Here is a 15142-nt window from a genome sequence, read left to right on the forward strand (position 1 = left end):
AGAAAATGTATTTATAGTATTGTACTGTATCAGTATGGTAAGTTTATGTCATCTGTTTATAAAATGGAGCATCTGTCAGTACCTGCATCGGTATTATCTTATATGATTCGAAGCACTGCAGATATTATATGTATTACTGACACTAGATGTCCAAAACGAAAAGATAAAACATGAAAAGAAATTCATATTTATATACAGGTATAACAATTCATACATTGATAAGGAAGAAGCAGCAATATATTGTTTTATGGTAGCCTAGTGTAATTGGTGTAATGCAGTAGCCAAGCCTATATGCTAATGAATGAATTGTTATAAAATTTTTATGGCGTATGATATTGTAATCATATTCATAATACAGTGTTGGAAGCATTGTGACTTTTTTTAAAAAAGACTACCTGTGATGATATACACTTTCTCTAAGTATGTGAGAGAGGCATACTGTATGGTGATGTAATTCTTTGAAACCAAAGTTATAAAACAGTAAAAAAAACCAAACACATTATTAATTTCATATTAAATATGACTTACCTTATTCCTACCTAATGATAGGCTGTCTGCTTCAATACAAGTCTTTACACAATGCACTGTGGGTGGGAATGTAAGTTGCTACAGCCGCTATGGAAAACAGTGTGGCGATTCCTTCAAAAACTAAAAATAGAACTACCATATGACCCAGAAATCCCACTACTGGGCATATACCCTCAGAAAACCATAATTCAAAAGGATACATGTACCACAATGTTCACTGCAGCACTATTTACAATAGCCAGGACATGGAAGCAATGTAAAAGCCCATCAACAGATGAATGGATAAAGAAGATGTGGCACATGTGTACAATGGACTATTACTCAGCCATAAAAAGGAATGAAATTGAGTTATTTGTAATGAGGTGGATGGACCTCGAGTCTGTCATGCAGAGTGAAGTAAGTCAGAAAGAGAAAAACAAATACCGTATGCTAACACACATATATGAAATCTAGAAAATGGTACTGATGAATGATAGGGCAGGAATAAAGACACAGACATAGAGAATGGACTTGACACAGGGAGGGGAGGCTGGGATATAGTGAGAGAGTAGCATTGACATATATACACTGTCGAATGTAAAATAGATGGCTGGTGGGAAGCTGTTGCATAGCACAGGGAGATCAGCTTGGTGCTTTGTGAAGAACTGAAGGGCTGGGATAGGGAGGATGGGAGGGAGGCTCAAGTGGGAGAGGATGTGGAGATTTATATATAAATACAGCTGATTCACTGTTGTATAGCAGAAACTAACGCAACACTAAAGGAATTATACTCTAATAAAGATATGTAAAAAAAAATTAGAGACAACAGAATTTATAGGGTGGATATTTGCATATCAGTGTAAACTAAAAATAAATTTCAAAAAATTTCGTATTAAATATCACTGAACTTATTCCTACATAATGATAGGCTGTCCACTTCAATACAGGTCTTCACACAATGTTATACACATATGTTTCTGCGTATTTATTGAAAATCTGCATATGAGTGGACCTGTGCATTTCAAACCTGTGTTCAAAGGTCACCTGTACTCATGGGCTTTGGAGTCAGTTTGGCTCTGAATTGTGGCTCATCCATTCACTAGTAGTATAACCTTGAGCAATTTCCTTTGCCTATTTGAAGTATTTTGCTCACTATTCTATCTGAATTTTAAAGATACACGTTTTTCATATTTGTGATTTTAATGCAAATATATCAGAGCTCTTATCTAAAAAAATATTTTGGCCATTAGTTTATCTTTTTAATTGGTGCTTTATATGTTTAATTCTTTTTTTTAATTTTTATTGGAGTATAGTTGATTTACAATTTAATTGACCCTTCTTAAAGTACTAAAATAAAACATTTCTACTCTTAGTCAGGTTGTTCGATATGGGGAAATTCCAGCAGAATTCAGGGCAGCAGCAGCTGACCACCGGCAGGAGCTGATTGAATGTGTTGCTAATTCAGATGAGCAACTTGGTGAGATGTTTCTGGAAGAAAAAATTCCCTCAACTTCTGATTTAAAGGCAAGTGCTTTCAAAAATACGTCCTATATTAACAAGAAAAAGAGGGATTTTTTGTTGTTATTTTTTGCAGGGAGGGGACATGATGCTTTTATGCAAGGGGGTTATTGATAAAATCTGAGCAGATTTGTTTAATATAATTGGTTTCTTCAAAAAATACTTGACATGGCATATTACTCTTTTTTTTCTTTTTAAGTAGTGAATTATGTAAAATGGGAAAGGAGTCATAATTTGTTATAGAAAAAAAGATACTTAAACAGCCCACCTCTTAGACATCCTTGTTAAGAAGAAAGAAGATAAATTAGAACTGCACACTGTTGTACTGTTTGGAAGGCCGTATGGATTTCTTTACTTGATTGCTCAGCTCTTTAAAAATAAAGAGACGATCCCTGCCTAAGATTGGTATTCAGTTTTTAAATAGACAGTTCTCCATAGAAGATAACAAATGGCCAATAAGCACCTGAAAAGATGCTTAGCATCACTAATCACATTCATGGCTATGATATATTACAGTGAAAGGATACAAAGCAAAATCAGCACAGGGAAAAGACACATGAGGTGAAGTCCAGAAGAAACCAAGTGTAAGCTTCCAGGTGTCCTCTCCCATTCTTCTAGCAGCAAGTTGTGACTGAACCTGTGAAATGATGTCTACCAGGGAAGCTCATTAGAAACTCAGTGCCCGAGGTTTTATTGGAGGCTGGTCACATAGACACACCCTGCTTAGCATGTACCAAATTCCAGACTCCCAGAAGGAAAGCAGGTGTTTAGCAGATAGTATAGGCACAGTAAACCAGTCTTACCAGTTCTGGGAATGCTTGGACCAGCCAGGGACCAGCCTTGCAAGCAGGCCTTTATAAGGAGAGCACTTTCAGTCCGGCTGTGTTTACTGTTTTCTGCCAGGAAACATTGGTGTACTTTAGTTTCTGTATTGTTGTTGGATATATTGTTATCAGGGACAGTGGAACATGATTATTTCTCTCTCTTTTTTTTTTTAAATTATTTATTTTACTGGCTGTGTTGGGTCTTCATTGCTGCACATGGGCTCTCTCTGGTTGCGATGAGTGGGGGCTACTCTTCATTGTGGTGTGCGGGCTCTTCATTGTGGTGGCCTCTCTCATTGCAGACCTTGGGCTCTAGGCACATGGGCTTCAGTAGTTGTGGCATATGGGCTCAATAGTTGTGGCTCACAGGCTCTAGAGCACAGGCTCAATAGTTGTGGCACATGGGCTTAGTTGCTCCGCGGCATGTGGGATCTTCCTGGGGCAGGGATCGAACCCATGTCTCCTGCATTGGCAGGCGAATTCTTAACCACTGTGCCACCTAGGAAGTCTGGAAATGATTCTTATAAAAGGGAAATTGGGGGGAAAATAAAGCTTGTGTTAGGCTGCTATAAGTTTAGCTTTAATTTCTCTCTCTTTTTTTTTCCTTTTCTATTTATCACCCACCCTCATGTGTTTCTCTGTTCAGTGAATGTAAAGTAAGCATGGTAAGATTCATGTGTTCCTGCTTTTGCATGTAAGGGAAGGTTGGAAAGTCAAAGATGTGACCTTGTAACCTAGGGTAGCCTCAGTGTTTAGTGACCGAGCCATTTCTGGATTCCTAGTAACAGCAAAAGCAAGTTTTTTGGATAGTTTCAAATAGTGATTGCTTTCTTACCATGCTTATTTTCTTCTTTTTATACTCCTTTTATAGTGCTCAGCTGTTATCCTACTTTTCATTGTGATGTTTAGGAATTGTGATTATAAATGTTTTGCTGTAAGGTTTTTGAGATAACTAGTTTTCTGTTTTTCCTGAGGATTGAGAAGTAATTATCTGCTGCTCCATAGTTGTGTGGCCGTGGGTTGTGACCATAGCACAGCACTGCTTTTGGCCTCTTCCATCTGCTAGAGCTAAAGCTCCACTGCTCCCTCTGAGGCCTATAGCCAGTAAGGAATGAGGCTGAGACACATGGATGGTGCTTGCACAAGGGGTTGGGACAAGACCAGGAGATTATTTTAGAGCCTATTACTATCATGGCCCTTAATTTGTGAGCAGTTTGTACTGTTTGGCTTTCTGTATGTATGTCCTTTAAAGAAAGAAAACAAATCCGTTAATTAAATTTTTTTAATAGGTGATACTTTCCTGTGGTTTAAACATTTAACAGCTGTACAGAGGTACACAGTAAAAAGTTTCCTCCCTGGCTTACATCTGCCCAGTTCTCTGCTCCATCCCTAAAACAGGTTGCCAGTTAATAGTTTCTGGTGTTTCTCTCCAGAGATTTTTTTTTTTTTTTTTTGCGTATATATTGCTGTTCCTTCTATTTTACACAATTGTTAGCATACTGTTTACACTGTTCTATGTGTGTATCTATTTTGTGTGTGTGTGTGTATCTTTCTTTTTTTTTCCAGATTGAAAGTTAGTGGCATTCCAGGAGTGTTGAAAGCAGTTGCAATGTTGAAAGTTAAATAGCTTTTTTTCTTATTTTTGTGTTTAGACCTTAAGTTTTAGAGAACTTGATTCTAGTCTTCACCAGAGCCAGTACTCCAGAGAGTATCAATTCATTTCTTTCATTTGCTGCTTTGTAATTGATCTGAAACACAAAATGTAACTTTAAGATAAACTAATCATTAATTTTTTCCTTTTGTAGCTCGCAATTCGAAGAGCCACTCTAAATAGGTCATTTACTCCTGTCTTTTTGGGAAGTGCCTTGAAGAACAAAGGCGTTCAGCCTCTTTTAGATGCTGTTTTAGAATACCTCCCAAATCCATCTGAAGTCCAGAATTATGCTATTCTCAATGAGGAGTAAGTCTGGGAAACTGATTTAGTTCATGCACAAAGACTTTAACATTTGTGCACTGGGAAAGAATTTAAGAATGGTTCTTGTGTTTGTGGGTTTTTCCCCATAATTTACAAAAATCAATCTCCATTTCTGCTTGGGTAACAATTTTGGCATAGAGAAAAATATTTATACCTTTCCATATCATATTCTATTTGTAAATTAGAAATATGATTTGTTTCATATTCAGAGTTTACATCATTAGAAAATTTTCTCATTTGAAACCAATTGTATTTTTTTTTTAATGCTATAAGAAAAATTTTTCAGGCTTTCATTGGTTATTTTTCTTTTTCTGGCAGACTATTTTTGTGTTTATTTTGCTCTGGTCCTGTCACAGTGCAGTAATTAAGGCCAGAAAAGTTATCCTTATTGATCCCTTTCAGTGAGATTTCACTTATGAATAAGCCCAGAAATATTTAGTGCACATGTGCTTCTTCTCAGGTAATTTTCTGATGAAGCAAATTGATATAAAAGAAATATCAAACTTGCATGTCATAAATGTGTATTTCTTTTATTTTAAGTGACTCACAAGAAAAAGCCAAAATCTTAATGAACCCTAAAAGAGACCGTTCCCATCCGTTTGTGGGCCTGGCTTTTAAACTGGAGGTAAGTTCCTTTCTAATGTATTTAACTTCCATATGTAGAAATTTTATTTTAGGCTTTTATTCATATTATAAATTGGATTTGGTTACAGGTTTCTCCACTGTAAAGTTACTTTCCCCCCTACCCTATTCCGTATTGACTCTTTAGAAGAAAGTTACTGTGCACAGCCCACACTTAAGAGCTGGGGAATTATTTTCCTCCTCCTTGAGGGAGCAGTATCTACGTACATCATTTGAGATTCTTCTGTAGAGGAGAGTTGTCTTTTCTCCCCCATATATTTATTTATTCAATCATTTATTTTTATCAGTATGGACTCATGGATATTTATTTTGTACTTTGAGTTATAATCCAGTAGTATGTTACTTATTTTGTTGCCAGATTGACCAGTTTTGGCCATCGGAGCTCTTTCAGTTGGCTTCTCTGTCCCTTGGACATTCCCCACTATTTTGCTTTTTTGAATACTTCCCTCCTTTCTGGCACTACAGGATGCCCCAGGCTTATGTTATATATTCCCTGCCCCAGCCCTAGAATCAGCCATTTCTCTAAGAGCCCTGGTTTCTTTTAATTGTGAATGGTGTTAGAAACCAAGATTTGGGGACTGGGTGTACTTTTTATTGTGGTGATGTTGCTTCTGTGTATAATATTTTAAGTGGAAAAAAAGTTGGAAAAGTTGAAAGTGTTAAAGAGTGGTTATTTCTGGGATGAAATTATATTGGTGGGGGGGCTTTTTCCTAGTTTTTATTTTACCGTATGCTTTTTATTGCTTCTAAAACCAGAAAAAGTAATTTTAAATTAAAAAGTAGACATGACATTGCAGTGACTTTTTAATGCATAAAGCTTTTAAAAATATATATTTAGGAATATTTTTCTCAGGATCTCCAGAATAGTAATTATTGAGCAAAAGTTATGAAATATTTTAATATTTAATGGTTTATATTGTCAGATTGCTTTTATACTCTCAGAATTAATGTACGTATTAAGATTATTTCAGTGAATCTTTATCAGCGTTGAGTGTTGCTTGTTAAAAATCATTACTGATTTCTTAAGTGAAAACAGTGTTTTAATCTTCATCTTGCCTTAATTCCTAATAATAGAGAATATTTTTACATATATTCATTATGCAATTGTATTTCCTCTTTTGTAATTGCCTCTTTATAATTCTTTTGTCTTTCCTTTTTAAAAATTAGAGGCAAAGTGTTTTACTTATTTGTATGAGCCTTTCTCTAATAAAGTTTTTTAAAAAACAATTTGCAGTTTAAAATTTACATAGTCAAATATATCAGTCTTTGTCCTTAGTCATTTTCTCATTTTAACCTTATAAATCTTCCTCTTTGATTATGTTTTGTAAGTATTTACTTTTCTTCTACTTTTTTGTGGTGGGGTTTCTCTTTTTTTTCATTGTTAATCCAGTTGGAATTTATTTTGCTGACTGCTGTGAGGTAGGATCTAAATGTATCTCCTCTGCCTCCAGATAGAAGACCAAGTGTCCAGTTGCCAGTGTTATATATTTTCATTGATTGTCATGTCTTCTTTATCTTCTATTGACAAATGAATTAAACATTTTAGATATTTATACTATACTCTATGGGCTGTTTAGTTTAATTTGTGCTAATTTTATACTTTTTAGGTTTTGGAGTATTTAATATGTTCTTATATCAGAGTTAGTTTCTATTTTATCCATTCTTCTAATTAAATATTAAAATCACTAATAAAATATTTAAAAATTCCTCTGCGGATTTTTATTCTATTGTGTTAAACCTGTAAATTAATATGAGAAGAATTGGCAACTTTTAAATACTTACCTAATAAGTTAGTGTTACTATTTAGGAGGAAATGATCCTTGATTATTCATTTTATATGCAGTCACTTTACAGAACTCTTATTTGTATAGCTTTCCAGGTGATTATCAAAGTTTTTCTAACATGTATAGTATAGTCTTACCATTTCTAATGATATATTTTTGTTGTCTTTCTAATAATTATACTTTATTTTTATGTCTTATTGTATTAAGCTGAACTTATGAAATAATTTCCTTATTATATAAATTTTAAAAATTTTTCTAATAACTTTTATTTCAGAGGAAGCAGAAGTAGTATCTAGGATATTGATATCAGAGAGAACAACCACCATTTAACTTATCTATATTCAAAACTAGTATTAAGGTAGTTTATGACAACAGACTGAAGCATGTGTATAAGTTGTGCTGCTAAAACAGATAGCACATATTTGAAGGTAGTTGTGAAGTTTTCCTCTTAATTTTGATTCCTGTGTTTCTTTTTCATTCTTTCTGCCCTTACCAATCTTGACTTCTAGGCAGGTCGATTTGGACAGTTAACTTATGTCCGAAATTATCAAGGAGAGTTGAAGAAGGGTGATACTATCTATAATACGAGGACAAAAAAGAAAGTGCGGGTGCAACGGCTGGTTCGCATGCATGCCGACATGATGGAGGCAAGTACCTAGACATTGTTGTGAGATCAGAGATTTCTCTAATGCAGGTGAAATAGATCTACCTTCTTGGTATCCTGAGCCCCACAAGAAAATCACTTCTAGTTGAATGTGTTTTCCTAGCTGCTTCCTTTTTAGTGGGCTACAGTTCTCATGTAGCACTTTCGTGTAGGCTAAATTAGCACATATCGAGAACACATTTTAAACCACCATTTGTGAGTTAGCTGTATTTCCTCAGTGGCCAAGATTAAGGAAAAGGGACATTAGTTCCCTAAGATTCAGCACACAAGATTTGGCACTTTCCTCAAGAGCTATCCTTACGAAGAGTATAATAGGTTTTTAGAACAATGGAACTGTGGTTCTCAAAGGTAAATGAGAGTAATAAATTCACACGTAACTTCCCAGATTGTTCAGTAGATTTACTTACTGAAATATGGAAGTAGAACCAACCCTCAGATGGACCATGTTGGTGCTAAAATATATCTGAGGATTTAAAAATCTCTGAAAGTCTAGTCTGACAGGTAAACTTTGGCTTATGGCTTGAATTCTTGAATTGCCTCTGAATCTGTCCTAGCCTTCTGTGGTCCATAGGGTTAAGCCTTGGCAGGAATACCAAGTATGTGAGGTTGTCTCCTGCTTGCACCCTTGCCCAATTCAGCTCTCTATTCCTAGAGAAATTTATTAGTCTAAGCAAAATCTTATGACATTCAGAAATTTTTGGTGGCCATAACTTTTGTATCTCATGGAAAATGAATAGGCAGTCTTTCAAAATTAGACATCATTGCTGTTTTTTGAGATAGGCAGCAGGGGGCAGGCTACAGGGATTAGTGATTGTCACAGCTCTTTCATGCACCAGAAGCTAGGAGATCTGTACAGCTGTGTAACCATTAAAGCAAGACACGCACACTTGCTCATTCACAGCCACAGCTGTTATGAATGAACTGCCAATATAAAAAGACAAAGACTAGGAAGTTTAGAGGCACCAATGATTTATTCTTAGATTTCCTGTGTTTTCTTAACTGCCTGCATCTGTGAGAAGTTAAGATTATTTTAAGTACAGTCTCCATTCTGTACTCCATTCTCCTGCCTTTGTTTTCAAAACTTCCTTTGCAGGTTTTCCTTAAAGCCTTTGTCATACACATCTCATTGTTGGACTGTGGCAGCACATATAGTACTACATGGTTTGTTTGATTTTTTTGTTTGTTTTTTACTTTCTGATAGAATCTTGTGTTTCATTTTTTTCAATTTATCTTTTTCTAATTTATTTTTTATTGAAGTATAGTTGAATCATAGTGTTGCGCTAATTACTGCTGTACAGTGAAGTGACTCAGTTATGCATATGTACACATTCTTTTCCATTATGGTTTATCACAGGATATTGAATATAGTTCCCTGTGCTCTATAATAGGACCTTGTTGTACATGCTTTTTAATTCTGTAGAAATAACTTTAGAACCATGAGGCTCTGTGTTCTGTTAGTACTGCAGACCCTCCAAGGATAGATGCCATATAGCTCTGAGTTTCCATTTAAAGTGAAATCTTGTCAGTTGAGATGTGATTTAGATAAGGGCCCTATCTTGCCATGATTGATTGTTAGTCTTGCTTTAATTCTAATTCCTTTGTGGAATTCATGGTGAGATTCTGCCGTGTTTGTTTGTGTGCAGTGTGTTTATTGTGCAATTACTTTTTAGTTACGGTGTCCTGATTTGTATTACTTGCAAGTATCTTTCTGTATTCTTTATTTAGGATGTTGAGGAAGTGTTTGCCGGAGACATCTGTGCATTGTTTGGCATTGACTGTGCTAGTGGAGACACATTCACAAACAAAGATAATAGTGGCCTTTCTATGGTAAGTCATTTAACTTCAAAGCTGTTTACTACTTGCATTTCAAAAGTCTATGTTTTAGTACTTCAGAGAAACAACCACAGAAGTTTTCATTGAGTGCCACAGGCATTGAGTGTAGATTGGTTGTGGCTTTTTTAATGTCAGCTAAACAAGTGTTCTCTGTTAGCTAACTTACCTGATTTTTCTTAGTAAAATCATTCCACCATCCTCCAGGGTTTAGCATGGAGGGAAAATCTCCACTAGGTAACCTGGCCTATGTAGCGCTGACTCCTCTACCCTGAGATCAGCCTCCCCATTGTGGGTGCACCTCTAATTGCTGACACCATCATCAGGCTAGTCCTAACCAAGTGCTCCTTCCTTATTAACTCGGCAGCCAGAGAGTGGACCCTTCCCTCAATCAGTCCCCTAGAGAACTAGAACTGTAAGAGCAGACTAACATTTAGGCTAGGCTCCCGGGGTAGCATGACAGAATGGAACCGTGCCCTGCAGGCAGGGTGCAACTAGACAGTCCAGCTTACTACACACAGCCTGCCTTGTGGAACTCATAGGTTCCTTTTCATCACTGAGGGAGACCAAAGGGAAGAGAGTGCACCGGCAGTTCCTGCCTTTCAGTCCCCTTCCCTCCCCTTTTTGCCCGCACAGGAGAACAGGCTCTTCTACAGTATGACCATGAGGGTGCTTCCTCTCCTGAAATCAGTGAAGGACGAATATGAGTACGAGGGGGATAGGTGATTTGCAGTGAAGGAATTTATAGTGGGTTGTATATAAGAACTGGTCCAACCCTAACAGATGAGCACTATAATAGCTCCTGTATCATATGATGAATTCTTTATTTTATTTTATTTCATTTTTTTTAATAAACTTATTTTATTTATTTATTTATTTATTGGCTGCATTGGGTCTTCGTTGCTGCACACAGGCTTTTTGTAGTTGCGGCGAGCAGGGGCTACTCTTCATTGTGGTGTGCGGGCTTCTCATTGCAGTGGCTTCTCTTGTTGTGGAGCACAGGCTGTAGGCACACGGGCTTCAGTAGTTGCAGCACACAGCCTCAGTAGTTGTGGGTTGCAGGCTCTAAAGCACAGGCTCAGTAGTTGTGGCACACGGGCTTAGTTGCTCCAAGGCATGTGGGATCTTCCTGGAGCAGGGCTCGAACCCGTGTCCCCTGTTTTGGCAGGCGGATTTTACACTGCACCACCTAGGAAGTCCCTCTTAATTTTATAATTCAGCTTTTTTGTATAAAATATTCTCTAATGTCTGTGGTTTTACCTGCGGAGTTTAGGACACTACAAAAATCATAAATCTGTATAGATCTTGTGGATCTAGATAAGGCTACTTTTTAGTAAGAATTATTGATAAGGCTTTTTCTAAACTTGTCATTAGCAATATGAAGGGACTGGAGGTTGTGGGAAGTGCTCAGGCTTTGAGGCAAATAGACCTTGGTCAGTCTTACTTCTGCCCTGTGCTACCTGCTGGCCCTTGACCAAGTTATTTATTCTTCTTGCCAAGCCTTTAATGATTTTATTTGTAAAATGGGGATAATAATATCTGCCTCTCAGAGTTGTGATTGATTAAATGAAATATATGTATAAGGAATCTAGTTCCTTTCTCTGCTTCTCTTATCAGTGATTGCAATATATTTTGATTAAATAACTTATCAGAAGATAGCTATAGTAAATGTAGCCACTAGCCAATAAGAATTCCATATCTTAGCGTTTGAATTCATTATACGTAATGATTATGTTAAACTGAACATGTAAACAAACTTAAGGGTCTTAAACAGTTAAGTAAGTAAATAGATGCTTTATTTTTGTTATTAGGGGAGGGAGGGAGATCATATAAGTAGACACATTTATTTGTATATTAATATATTCATTTATTTAATGAAAAACAGACCAAGATGGAGTTTGTCTACCCTAAAGGTGTTGACTAGTGTTTGTCTTTTGTTCTGTTGTAAAGGAGAACGTTAAAATTAATCCATTCCCGACACATACAGTATTGTATTTGAATTCCTCTCTGTTCTTTTAAAAATATTTTAGGAGTCAATTCATGTTCCTGATCCTGTCATTTCAATAGCAATGAAGCCTTCTAACAAGGTAGGAGTTTGATTTAATGCTCAGTATATCACAATAAAAACTTGAGCTCTTTTTCATGTCTCCACAATGCATATGGTGTCTTGTGATAACCAGCAGTCTTATGATCTCTATTTCCTCTTTTGTATTCAGATCACCTTTTAAAATTTACTAGTCTATTAGCAATAAACTCCGCAGTATACTTGAAAAAGTTGATGGTATTAAAGTATTCATGAGACTGCTTTATAACTTTTTACTATGGTAAAGATATATCATTGGCTCCAGAGTGGTAAGTGTAAGTAACTTCCTAGATTGAGATCATAAGAGATGGAAAAGAAGAAACTGGGGCATTTGTCCTAAGTTGCAGAAAAACCTCGCTGTAAATTAGAATATTGTGTAGATTAATTGCCTCATGGACTGTAATACATTTCTGCATCTGTTGTAGTTATGAAGTAGATACCTAATTATAACATGGAAGGCCTGCAAACAAGACTGTTTTGACTCACTTTCAAATATAACAGTTTTATGATTGGATTTGATGTCATTAGCTTTTTAGCCAAAATTACTTGAATAGGTTCTGCATTTGCATTGCATCTGCATTGGAATTAGTCCTGATCTTGAACCATAATTGTTTAGTTCTTAAATTAGTTACATTCAGAACAATCATGTTAATGTGGTATGTTGAACATCATTGAGTATTTTATGACTTCATCTTGTCATCTAGGTACTATCATATACAGAACATAGTCTGATTTGTTGTCTCGTGGGTATAGTAACAGCTACCACTTGATCTGTTTTGAGGACCTTGAGATTTTCCAGACCCTTCTTATTATAGAAAAGAATGTTGAGGTGGCAAGAAACATTCAATCACTCCATCTCAGAAATTTGAGGAAAGGCGAACCCTATATCTTACCACAGTGAGATGCCACAGTTTGCTCCAAGTACTTTACCAAATTGGTTGCTTTTCCCTTCAGAAGATGAAAGACTAGAAGACTTTTCTTCTTTATTTCTAAATTCAGTTTATGTAAGACACTTAACTGTTGATAGTTCACAAAAGTGGAGGGAAATCAAATGCGTCAATATTCGAAAGGTGTTTTGGTGTCTCAGGGTTGTCTGCCTGCTAGACAATTAATATCAAATAATGAAGTTACTGTATAAAACCCTGAATCTCAGTAGTGGGGCAGGGGTGATTGTCTAGTAAGTTGAGAGTCCCTGGCTAGTTCAGGGAAAAGGGAAAAGACTTTGAGATAGACTAACCCAGTATTCAGTCCCAGCTAGCTGCGTGGCCTTGAGCAAGTCACTTAACTTCCCTGTACTTAGTTTCCTCACCTGTAAAAAGTGAGTAATTCTACCTTGCAGCCTTGTGGTTGGAATTTGAGATAACATAGAAAACATATAATACAGCTTCAGCCATGTGTGATAGCTGTTAATACTGGTGATTCAGGGAGTGTTAGTTTTCTGTTGCTGCCATAAGAAATTAGCAAAAACCTAGTGGTTTAAAACAACACAGATATATTATTTTACAGTTATATAGGTCACAGTTCAGACACAGTTCTTAATGAGCTAAAATCAAGTATTGGCAGGGCTGCATTCCTTTCTTGGAGGCTCTAGGAGATGGTTTAGTTCCTTGCTTAGATTGTTGGCAGAATTCAGCTCCTTGTAGGACTAGGGTCCTCATTTGCTTGCTGACTGTCACCTTGAGGGCCGCTCCTTCCTTCTAGAGGCTGCTCATAGCCCTCTTCCTCCTGTCTTCAGTGCCAGCAACAGCAAGATGAGCCCCTCTCATGCTTCAAATATCTCCTGTCTCTTCTTTCCCTCTTTCAGTCTCTCCACTACCCTTCTTCATTCCTTTTCCTTTTTTTTTTTTTTTGTCTGTGTTGGGTCTTCCTTGCTACGCGCGGGCTTTCTCTAGTTCTGGCAAGCGGGGGCTACTCTTTGTTTCAGTGTGCGGGCCTCTCAGTGTGGTGGCTTCTCTTGTTGAGCATGGCTCTAGGCATGTGCGCTTCAAAAGTTGCAGCACACGGGCTCAGTAGTTGTGGTGCACAGGCTTAGTTGCTCTGAGGCATGTGAGATCTTCCCGGACCAGGGATCGAACCTGCGTCCCCTGCATTGGCCCGTGCAATCACATTGGGCCCATCAAGGTTATTCATCATCATCTCCCTATCTCAAAGTCTGTAACCTTAATCACTCTGCAGAGTCACCTTTATCATGTAAGGTGACAGTCACAGGTTTGGGGGGATTATTCATAGGTTTGGGCATGTTCTTAGAAGATAATTATTCTGCTTATCATATAAGGAATTACATCAAAGGAGAATAAATGTTCATCAAATCACATCCAAGCAGATTGTTTTGAAAGGAAGACGTTTCAGTGTACGTTTGCTTACTGTTGGTCTTAATTGTCCTCTTGAATCTATAGTAGAATCTTGGTAACCATGCTGATTCCTTTGATTATGTATAGGATTTCTAAAATATAACACAGTAGCATAAATTCTACTTTCTGTTTTATGGGCAGTTTTCCACAAATGGACAGTTTTTATCAATATAATAGGAAAGGGTATAGAATTAAGTCTTAGACTTGTATCTTGGTGTGAAAAGCAATTCTATAAGTTAGCTATTCCCTACTCTTTTGGCTGTGTTATATCCATGCTCACATATTAAAAGGATATATATAGCCTAGGAACTAGATGGTAGATCATTTTTATTTCTTAACTGCTTCTTGTATTGGATTTCATTCAGTAAAGTTCTTTCAACAGTTTCATTGCTTATCATACTTAATAAAATGTGTAATGATTTTCTTTTTTTAAAGAATGACCTGGAAAAATTTTCAAAAGGTATCGGCAGGTTTACAAGAGAAGATCCCACATTTAAAGTCCACTTTGACACTGAGAGCAAAGAGACAATTGTATCTGGAATGGGAGAATTACACCTGGAAATCTATGCTCAGGTAATGAATAACAAGGAGATTAAATTCACTTTATTTATGTCTATGTTTTATTAAGAGTGAAAGTCAATAATCCTCAGTCTAATGGTCATAAACTAATAGTGGTTCCTCAAGATTCACTCTGGTTTTTGTATCTAGATGTGGTATACTGCTTCTTCCACTATGTGTTACTAATTAATTACTTTTGATCTCTAAATCTTTTTATTTGTAAAACACTGCAGACTTCTAGAGTCAAGGCTCAGGGGATTTGCAGTAAGACCATCCATCCATCCATAGGTCATGGTTTGTTGGGTCAAGTGTATCCTGGTCTCAGCCCTAGGGAGAGAGCCTCAGGGAGAAACCTGCTGAGAAAGTCGACCCACCAGTACCCACTCTTCAGGCCATTTCTTGCCTA

The 15142-nt window shown here is 36.7% G+C and overlaps 1 protein-coding gene across 3 annotated transcripts in view; it reads left to right on the top strand.

Annotated features, from left to right (window-relative positions):
• GFM1 (G elongation factor mitochondrial 1) overlaps window positions 1-15142 on the top strand; it is a 41824-nt gene that overhangs the window by 8136 nt on the left and 18546 nt on the right. For all 3 annotated transcript variants that reach the window (XR_009054417.1, XM_057740218.1, XM_057740219.1), the window contains exons 6-12: window positions 1881-2031; window positions 4655-4809; window positions 5365-5449; window positions 7760-7897; window positions 9640-9741; window positions 11775-11831; window positions 14614-14751. Coding sequence is in view for 2 of the 3 variants with exons in the window: in XM_057740218.1 (XP_057596201.1) it covers window positions 1881-2031; window positions 4655-4809; window positions 5365-5449; window positions 7760-7897; window positions 9640-9741; window positions 11775-11831; window positions 14614-14751 (826 nt within the window). In the remaining variant the exon portion in view is untranslated. The remainder of the gene's footprint in view (window positions 1-1880; window positions 2032-4654; window positions 4810-5364; window positions 5450-7759; window positions 7898-9639; window positions 9742-11774; window positions 11832-14613; window positions 14752-15142) is intronic.

The sequence above is a fragment of the Hippopotamus amphibius genome, chromosome 6 (assembly GCF_030028045.1).
Source record: "Hippopotamus amphibius kiboko isolate mHipAmp2 chromosome 6, mHipAmp2.hap2, whole genome shotgun sequence".
NCBI classification, from domain to species: Eukaryota; Metazoa; Chordata; class Mammalia; order Artiodactyla; family Hippopotamidae; genus Hippopotamus; species Hippopotamus amphibius.